Source organism: Gymnoscopelus microlampas (assembly GCF_963454915.1).
Source record: "Gymnoscopelus microlampas genome assembly, chromosome: 24".
Lineage (NCBI taxonomy): Eukaryota > Metazoa > Chordata > Actinopteri > Myctophiformes > Myctophidae > Gymnoscopelus > Gymnoscopelus microlampas.
In genome coordinates this window covers 28,627,873-28,637,204 of record NC_139961.1, presented here as the reverse complement: position 1 = coordinate 28,637,204, position 9,332 = coordinate 28,627,873, and the positions used below count along the sequence as shown (strand labels likewise).

The 9,332-nt window shown below is 41.6% G+C and overlaps 1 protein-coding gene across 1 annotated transcript; it reads left to right on the top strand.

Moving 5' to 3' along the window:
• Nucleotides 1-907: 907 nt before the first annotated feature.
• wdr12 (WD repeat domain 12) lies at nt 908-8,024 on the top strand. The gene is made up of 13 exons (XM_084050775.1): nt 908-1,076; nt 1,812-1,906; nt 2,926-3,020; nt 3,381-3,487; nt 4,143-4,258; nt 4,969-5,123; nt 5,397-5,442; nt 5,520-5,605; nt 6,028-6,168; nt 6,326-6,431; nt 6,587-6,719; nt 7,423-7,495; nt 7,817-8,024. The coding sequence occupies exons 1-13, from the start codon at nt 1,036-1,038 to the stop codon at nt 7,892-7,894; spliced, it is 1,272 nt and encodes a 423-aa protein (XP_083906901.1). The 5' UTR covers nt 908-1,035; the 3' UTR covers nt 7,895-8,024.
• Nucleotides 8,025-9,332: the final 1,308 nt, after the last annotated feature.

The window sequence follows — 9,332 nt, the reverse complement described above, 5'->3', positions numbered from 1 at the left end:
TTTTGGTATGATAACCCTTCCAATCTTGTAGCTTAATGGCAGTTATCACTACCTACCGGCTAATGTATCCGGTAGGAGACACAAAGTAGAATCTTTGTGTCTCCTACCCCGGGCATCAAATTATTGCGACAAAAAACAAATATATCCATGTATTCAAGGCTTCATGGGGTGTGCAATTGATAGAAAATAAATATTTTTTTGGGTGAACTCCTCCTTTAAGTTTTTCAGGGGGACTCTCTACCCATTCAGCTATGACCACCCCAGACCGAAGGAGGGTCAACTTTTACAAGCTTATGGAAAGCAGTCTTTTTGCAAACACCAAAAATCTGAGAAGTTATCAATTGCACACCCCATGAAGCCTTGAATACATGGATATATTTTGTTTTTTGTCGCAATAATTTGATGCCGGGGGTAGGAGACACAAAGATTCTACTTTGTGTCTCCTACCGGATACATTAGCCGGTAGGTAGCGATAACTGCCATTAAGCTACAAGATTGGAAGGGTTATCATACCAAAATATAAACTAGAGACATGTAGGAAGACAAAAATACAAAAACTTTACGGTCACCTTAGGTGGTACCAAAAGATGTCTTGGCCCCTGGACTAACTAGAAACTAACATTTTCAAATAATTATAGTGGAGTAACATTACAATATTTTCCTCTGAGATGTAGTGGAGTAGAAGTAACAAGTACTGAACATTGGAAATCCTCCAGTAAAGTAAAAAATACCTCAAAACTGCTCTAGTACAGTACTTTTGAGTAAATGTACATGGTTAACTTACATTAAACCACTGATTACATTTTGCAACCATAGGCACTCAGACATCACTAGAGGAGAGTCGATCCGTGATCTATGTGGCCATGGATCGACTTCTCTATGCTCTACTGTAGTGTCTGGACTTGGTACCACATGGCATGCGCTGTGGCTGCATGGAGGATTCAGATGTGTTATGATTGAATAGTGTGTGTAAGACAATAACTGGTTTAACTTTATCTGTTTAGGTAGTGGAAAAAAAACGTAAAACGGATCAAGATGTCTCAATTACAAGCGAGGTTCTTTACGGAGGACAAAAGGTAATGATCGACTCCTAAATGTACATATATATTGTTGCTAGCCCCAGTCAGTGCTAATAGCAGTAGAACCTGTATCAGCTCAATGTATGACTGTCTAGTTCAGATGATGGTTTCAATGCTTTTTTTCAAAATCAGAGAGGTTAGTAACACGTTTATTATACTGTTACCTTGTGACCCCCCCCAGTGTTGGAAAGTAACTAAGTACATGTACTCAAGTACTGTACTTTAGTACAATTCTGAGGTATTTGTACTTTACTTGGGTGTTTCCAATTTCCAGTACTTCTACTTCATTACATCTCAGAGGCAAATATTGTACTTTACTCCATTACTATTATTTGACCACTTTAGTTACTATTTACCTTGTAGATTTAGCTTACAAAACATACACACAACTTCAGCCCTTAAACTTTGGCTGTTTGAAAATAGCAGATCTATAAGCTCACATGTGAGCTTGTAGATCTGCTGTTTTCAAAGGATTTTTGTACATTTTATACACTGGGACACAAATGGTACTTTAAGTACATTTTGATACCAATACTTTTGTATTTTTACTTAAGTACATTTTGAAGTCCGGACTTTTACTTGTAACAGAGTATTTCTACATTGCAGTATTGATACTTTTACTTAAGTAAAAAAAAGTTGTACTTTTTCCACCACTGAATGTGCTCAGCAGACAGATCTACTTATTTAATGCAAGAAGTTTACTAACCATAACAACAACCCACCACCCTCCAGGTTTGCTGTTGATGACGTCCCATTCTCCATCCCAGCTGCCTCTGAGGTCCTGGATCTCAGCAATGTCATCAACAAGCTGCTGGAAGCAAAGAATGGTAAACAAGGTTACAGCTAAATGAGCTAAATTATGAGGAAACACTTGGGAGTTTCACTTCAGAAAGGATTCCTTAGGAATCTGATGTTATGTTAGCATCCATTTCCCTTGTAACCATGTCAATTCATCTAGATATAACCCATGCAGCATTGCCTCAGTGATAGCCTTGGATCAAGCTATCTTAGATGTGTTTGATCTATCATAGAGTCTGACTTTTACTTTCGTATCATAGATATGCAAATAGGGCTGTCACCATTAAACATTTTAATTGGACGATTAATTGTCACTCAAATAATTGCGATTAACGATTTAATTGTGTGTTTGGCATTGAACATTGGAACATAATGAATACAAAAATAATTTCTGTTTGCCTTTTAGGCTTTGTAATCAAAAATTGCACAGGGCAGATATGACAACTTAAATATACAAAGAAAGTAGTGACATTTAATAGTTTTATACATGTACAAATAGCAGAAATAGCTATCAGAAAAAGAAAAAAAAAGCTTGTAGATCTGCTATTTCTGCTTTGTTCTTATTTGAAAATGTGTGAACATTCTTCGACATGGAGACGATTATGCAAAAATAATTGCAATTATCTGAAATAATTCCGATTAGACGATTATGTAATAATTGTGACAGGCCTGTATGCAAATGTAAAAATCGATAAAATGCAGCTATGATGGTCTTGATCCAAGGCTACCTCAGTTATAACGTATGATTTTTTTTTTTTTTTTTTTTTAGATTTTTTTTTTTTTTTTTTTTTTGGCTTTTTATACCTTTATTTAGAGAGGGACAGGGAAAGTAGGCTGACAGGAAATGGGGATAGAGATGGGGGGTGACATGCAGCAAAGGTCGTCGGGAACGGGAGTCGAACCCGCGACACGCTGTCAGGCTGGCATTGCAGCCTAGGGTGCCTGGACCGTCACGCTACGGCCCAGGCCAACGTATGATTTTTTAATTTCACATAAAACTTGGTATGCTCAGCATGTGTGTGTGTGTGTGTTTTTGTGGTTTCCACAGCCTCTCACAGCCAGGTGGAGTTTGACTTCCTGGTCAGGGGGCAATTCCTTCGAACATCGCTGGCCATTCACATGGACACAGAAGGCATATCAACGGTATGAAACCATACCAATACCTTTCCATGAATGGCTGCTCTTACAGGCTTGTAAGTGATGGTATGGCGTTCAGTGTGTTAGTGACAGACCGAGCATAGTCCTGCAGTGTGGTAGGATAGGGTTGTATATTCAGTGGTTCAACATAGATCTACGGTTTCATATGTGAATAAAGCACCAGCAGTGAATACTAAGATAGAGTTTACAGCCTTGTGGCTCAGCCAGTTAGATCGCAGACCACATGCTCCTTGCGAGTGCTCATCCCATTGATTTACACAAAACAAAATCAAATCAAACGTTCAGGAAGGAATGAATATGTTACACCTTTAGATTTCTCATCCTGTGTGTGTGTGTGTGTTCCAGGAAGACGTGGTGGAGATAGAGTATGTGGAACGAGTGACAGCCCCAGAGCCAGAGGAGTGCATGATGCACGATGACTGGATCAGCTCAGTACAAGCAGACTCTGAATGGTAAGACGATTCTGGGTACAACACAAAAACAAGGCTATGGCCACTGAGTGTCTGTCTGGTAAAGACATTACTGTGTTTTGTTTCTTTTTTGCCAACTATCCTCCCTTACTTTACTGTATTTACTTCACCGTAGCCAAGAAATAAAGTAGCTGGTCATTATTAATAACAACCCCATTTCTCTGTCCTGTGACAATATGCTGTCCATAACATAAGTGTGTGTGTGTGTGTGTGTGTGTGTGTGTGTGTGTGTGTGTGTGTGTGTGTGTGTGTGTGTGTGTGTGTGTGTGTGTGTGTGTGTGTGTGTGTGTGTGTGTGTGTGTGTGTGTGTGTGTGTGTGTGTGTGTGTGTGTGAGAAAATACCTCAACCCTACATACTTTGTTGCTGTCCATAACATAAATGTGTGTGTGTGTGTGTGTGTGTGTGTGTGTGTGTGTGAAAATACTTCAACCCTACATACTTTGTTGCTGTCCATAACATAAACGTGTGTGAAAATACTTCAACCCTACATACTTTGTTGACCGGGGTCTGTACTTGGCCCCCTCCATTTTTCCCTATTCACAAAATCTCTTTGCCGAAAATAGTCGATCTACAAGCAGGGATGCTAGGGTTCATATGGTTAAATATGTATTGTCAACGCGTGTCTGTATTCTGCAGGATCCTGACGGGCTCCTATGACAAGACCGCTAGGATCTGGTCCCTGGAAGGCAAGGCTGTGATGACAGTGGCTGGACACACAGATGTGGTCAAAGATGTAGCCTGGGTCAAGAGAGGTGAGGGAAGCACTGCAAGGGAATATGTTTGTTTGTTTGTTTTTTACCGGCGGTTGTCCAGAATTGAAAATCACAAATCTCTGTAATATCCTGGCCTGTGAGGCAAAGACAAACGGGAGGAAGACATGGTTTGAGGTGCAAAAGTAATAATAAATGTATTAGCAAAAAAAGACAAACTGGAACACTAAAAAGAGTGGTATGGGGCTCGTTAATCAGTAGGATCAGTGGTGTCAGCAATGTATGGATGTGTTGTAGTGTGGGGTGTTTTATGGTGTAGAAATTAAACAAAAAAGCAAGACTAGGAACATTTTACAACACACTTGCCCCATACGAGCTCCTGTCTAAATAGTTCCACATCATTCCCAATGGACATCGGCTTAGTTCATGTAAAAGTGCAGCCACAACAAAGTCCTTTGTTACACTGGCACAGTTCCACACATTCTGTACCTGGGAGCTGTCCAGTTCTGGCTGCTGAACAGCTCCGGTAAAGTGCCTTGCTCAAGGCACACCGCTCTTTGGCGGAGGAGATTTTATCAGCCACTCTGAGATTTGAACTATACCCATACCCATATCAAATACCCATCTGACTTCAGCCTTGGGCAAATACTTCTACATAATGCTTATGTCTGTTTCAACTGTGTGAGCTGAAATGGACCTTGATTGTGCATTCTGAGAGACATTTTTCTGTTTTGTTTGTCTTTGCCGTGCAGATGGTCTGACCTCAGTGCTGCTGACAGCCTCTCTGGACCAGACTGTCATTCTGTGGGAGTGGAACTCGGAGAGGAACAAGGTGAAGGCCAGGCACTGCTGTCGGGGACACGCGGCCAGCGTGGACACCATCGCCGCAGACCCCACCGGGACAAAGGTATGTGTGGAAATGAGTCGGAAAGCACAGTGCAGGGAAGGGAGAGGGTGGTAGATTAACGGACAACGCAGAAATCCCCAACTCCGGATCACCGGTACTGATGGTTTTCCATCCAACCAAGACGTTAATTGTATTTACCTGGTAGGATGGAAAACCAGCAGTGCCAGGTGTTCCGTTGACCGGAGTTGGGAACTGCTGGGCCATTTCACCCACTTAATTTGTTCTCCTCAAACATCTGTCCATCCATCTAACGTTTGTGGTGCTTCCCTTTAGTTCTGCAGTGGCTCGTGGGACAAGATGGTGAAGCTCTGGTCTGCAGGTATGTAGTGGACATGCTTTGGCAATACCTAATGAATGATAATCTCTCAACTAACCCATCCCGTCCTCTTCTGCCAGTCCCCACAGAGGAGGAGGACGAAATTGAGGAGCCCGCCAACAGACCCAGGAAGAAACAGAAGACTGAGCAACTTGGCCTCACCAGGGTGAGTGGTTAATTTAGGCCCATCATTTGATCTTTCATGTCTGAAACAAAATTGGCATGTTTTTTTTCTTTTTCTTGGCTAAGACAGATGACAGTAGGGCTACAGAAGATAGATAGATAGATAATATTTTAAATCATTGAGACAAATGGTAAATCAAATCTTATATTGAAGTACACCATAATCCTTCAGCTTCAAGACAGATAGGTGAATTGACTATTTGATCGACCAATTCGTTAAATTTGCTTCATAAGCAAAGATGATCATTTATCTTGGCCATTACAAATGCCCATCACTTGGGTAAAAATAATAATAATTTCAACCTCTTTTACACATGTAAACCTGTGAGGTAACAATAAAGATGACTGTGATTCTGATCAGGTAAGCACTGAACATAATGTGTTCCTCTCTTTTGTCCCCTTCAGACACCCCTGATGACCTTGTCTGGACACAACGAGGCGGTGTCCTCTCTCCTGTGGTGTGACAGTGACGAGGTGTGCAGTGCGTCCTGGGACCACACCATCCGTGTGTGGGACGCCGAGTCCGGAGTGGTGAAGAGCACACTGGTGAGACAGACAGACAGACAGACAGACAGATAGATAGACCTAGAACAGGCAATGCTTAACATAACATCAGACAAAACAAATGGCATCGAACCACGTGCCAAACATCATCTTCAAAGTTCCTCATAATGAAGGGATTTACCATTCTCCTCCTCCACAGACGGGCAGTAAGGCATTCAACTGCATCTCCTATTCCCCCATCAGTCGACGCCTGGCCTCGGGCAGCACCGACAGACACATCAGACTGTGGGACCCGCGGAGCAAAGGTTCGGGTGCAATCTCTCACCATCTCCATCACCACATCCGTCTCCTTCAGAAGTGCTTTTCTTAGGTTGTGCCGGTAGATGAGCCGTGACGAACAACAACTCACCGTGTGTTGTCTTTGCTCTGTCCTCTCCCTTCTGTCCTCTCTCCCTTCCAGACGGTTCGCTGGTTCTGGTGAACCTGACCTCGCACACGGGCTGGGTCACGGCCGTGAAGTGGGCGCCGTCCCATGAACACCAGCTGGTCTCTGGTTCCCTTGACAACATAGTCAAACTGTGGGACACCAGAAGGTCTGTCGTAATACACTGTGTGGCTTTTAACTCATTCTGCATGAGTGCTACTTATTAATAACAGTGATCAGTTTATTGAAGCTTCTTCTATGGTTGCACTTGTAAAGGTTTTTGGATAAGTGTATCCACCAAATACTAAGTAAGCAAAGCAAGTAGATAGTTTACAATAATCGAGTACAGCATACATCTTTCTGAGATTTGAGAAAACCCTCTTGTAGAATGAGCTTGTGCGTTCAGATCATGTAATGTTCAATGGCAGTTGGTGACATGTAGCTCAACTTGTTTGAGCACTCCAAAGACACGGTGAAGTGTCAAACCAATTACACATTTTAGAGGACATGGTTGACCATTTCCCCCAAAAGGTCCCGGTTCCTCCTTTAACGGAGGATTTTTTTATTCTCTGCGTTAGCCACTTCCCTGTGCTGTATAATCCCTGACTTTTCAATTACCGCGACGACATCAGCAAGCGCCTGAGGGCGCCACTTGAAGGGCGACTTGGCCGACAAAGTTACTGACCGTCTTTTAATAATAATAATAGTAATAAGAATAATTGTAGCTTGTAGTACTATGAACGCACAGTAAGCGACTAAAGTGAGATTATTATAACTAAAATGGATTGGATTATAAAACATGCAGTCATTGCTCATGGAAACGTGAGTTGTATCGCAGACAGAGACGCTAACCGAGCTGCTTTGTGTTCCAGCTGCAAAGCTCCTCTGTACGACCTGGCTGCACATGAAGACAAAGTGTTCTGTGTGGACTGGACGGAGAGCGGGGTAAGTCACAGTTTTAATAATAATAATGATTTCAGGTATAGCCTGAGCCAGTACCTTTCAATATACATGTCACAATTGGTAAATGGTGCCTTTAGCCAAAGCACTTTACATTCACCCATTCAACACACACATTCACATGCCGACAGCGAAGGAAACCATGCAAGGCACCAACCTGCTCATCAGGAGCAGTCATTGTCTTGCTCAAGGGCACTTCGACAGTAACACAAGGGGGAGGGGAGCCGCAGGGATCGAACCGGGAGCTACCTCCTGGGCCACTGCCGCCCCCCAATTCCTCATCTTATTACTTGTTTGTGTTTTCAGATGATGCTGAGTGGAGGGGCGGATAACAAACTGTACACCTACAAATACTCGGCGTGTGTGACCGACGCCGGAGCATAGCGGACGACGACTGAACAGAACCAACACACCACACACGTCACCAAACCGGCACAACGGATTTAACAGTGTTTCTCAGAACTTTTTATTTTCAACAACACCCATAACTCTGAGAGTGTACAAATGGAACCAAATGGACCCTTACGGGTCCATTTGGTTCCATTTGTACACTTGCAGAGTTACAGACCTGTAAGCGTCCATTTGGAACCCCCTCAAGGAACCTGAGGGTCCCTGGACCCCCACAGAACCACAGAGATATGGACATTGAGGATTCTGAAACCATGCAGTGATTGACATACAGAATAAAGCAGCAACAATTTATTTTTATGTTTTGTTTTATATAGTCTAATTTTACTTTTTTGTTTGTTTTTCCACTGTTCTGAACTGTTCCCCCCCCCCCTCATGGGTTCTGGTAATTGTTTTCTTATACTGTGTCTCTCTTTGTATTCCTGTGAAATTGCTTGCCTGAGATAAACCCATGAACGAAAGTTGACTGGGGCTGTTCCTTCAGCTTTGTGTTGCAGTAGCCTAGTAGTAAATGTCATTATGTTATGGTGGGGTAAAATGCTTTCATCAAAAGTTGATACAATTAGAAGAAACTGAAAAAGAAAAAGTAGTACTTAATGACTGCAAAAAAGTTGCTTAAATTCAAGAAAACAAACAAATTAAGTTCAGTGTCTGTCTGTCTGTCTGTCTGTCTCTGTGTGTCTCTGTGTGTGTGTGTGCGTCCGTCCATGTGCGTGTAACTAGGATCTTCAATATTAAATGTTAGCTTTTAATAACTGTCTAAAGATAGACGATCTTAAAAAAAATATCTTGTAGTTGCTATCCTGATAGTTGATTCTTACACGTGGACCATAAATGATCGATATTAAAAGTAATGCATATTATAGGTACTCCCTGGAATTTCTGAAACTTGTTAAGCTAAACTTGTTCCCCAGGAAGAAAAAACAAGTAGCCTACATCTGATTTGTTTCCTCCTCAAAAACCTAGTTGGACCAAAGACCGTAGTAATGCATTGTGGTGTCATTGTGTAACAACAGCAGTGGTGGAAAAAACTACTCAAATGTTTTACTATAAGTAAAAGTATCTTTACAACATTGTAAAAATACTTTTAGTTACAAGTAAAAGTCTGTTATTCAAAATTCGCTTGAGTAAAAGTACCAAAGTTTTGGCATCAAAATATAATAAAGACCCAAAGTTAAAAGTATTAATTATTCATTATGCATTTTCACAAGTTTTCAAAACGCATACAAATCTTTTGAAAATAGCAGAGCTCACATCGCAACGCGTTGTGAGCTTGTAGATCTGCTATTTTCAAATATCCGAAGTGTATTTAGGTCTGAAGTGGCAAATGTACTGTATGTTTTGTAATAATAATCAAAAACTACAAAGTAACTAGTAACTAAAGTTTTCAAATAATTGTAGTGGAGTAAAAAGT

Excerpts from the sequence above, each read along its gene's own strand:
- wdr12 (XM_084050775.1), top strand. The coding sequence starts at position 1,036 with ATGTCTCAATTACAAGCGAGGTTCTTTACGGAGGACAAAAG. Across the intron at positions 3,021-3,380 it reads ACACAGAAGGCATATCAACG|GAAGACGTGGTGGAGATAGA; the intron begins GTATGAAACCAT and ends TGTGTGTTCCAG. Across the intron at positions 7,496-7,816 it reads TGGACTGGACGGAGAGCGGG|ATGATGCTGAGTGGAGGGGC; the intron begins GTAAGTCACAGT and ends TTGTGTTTTCAG.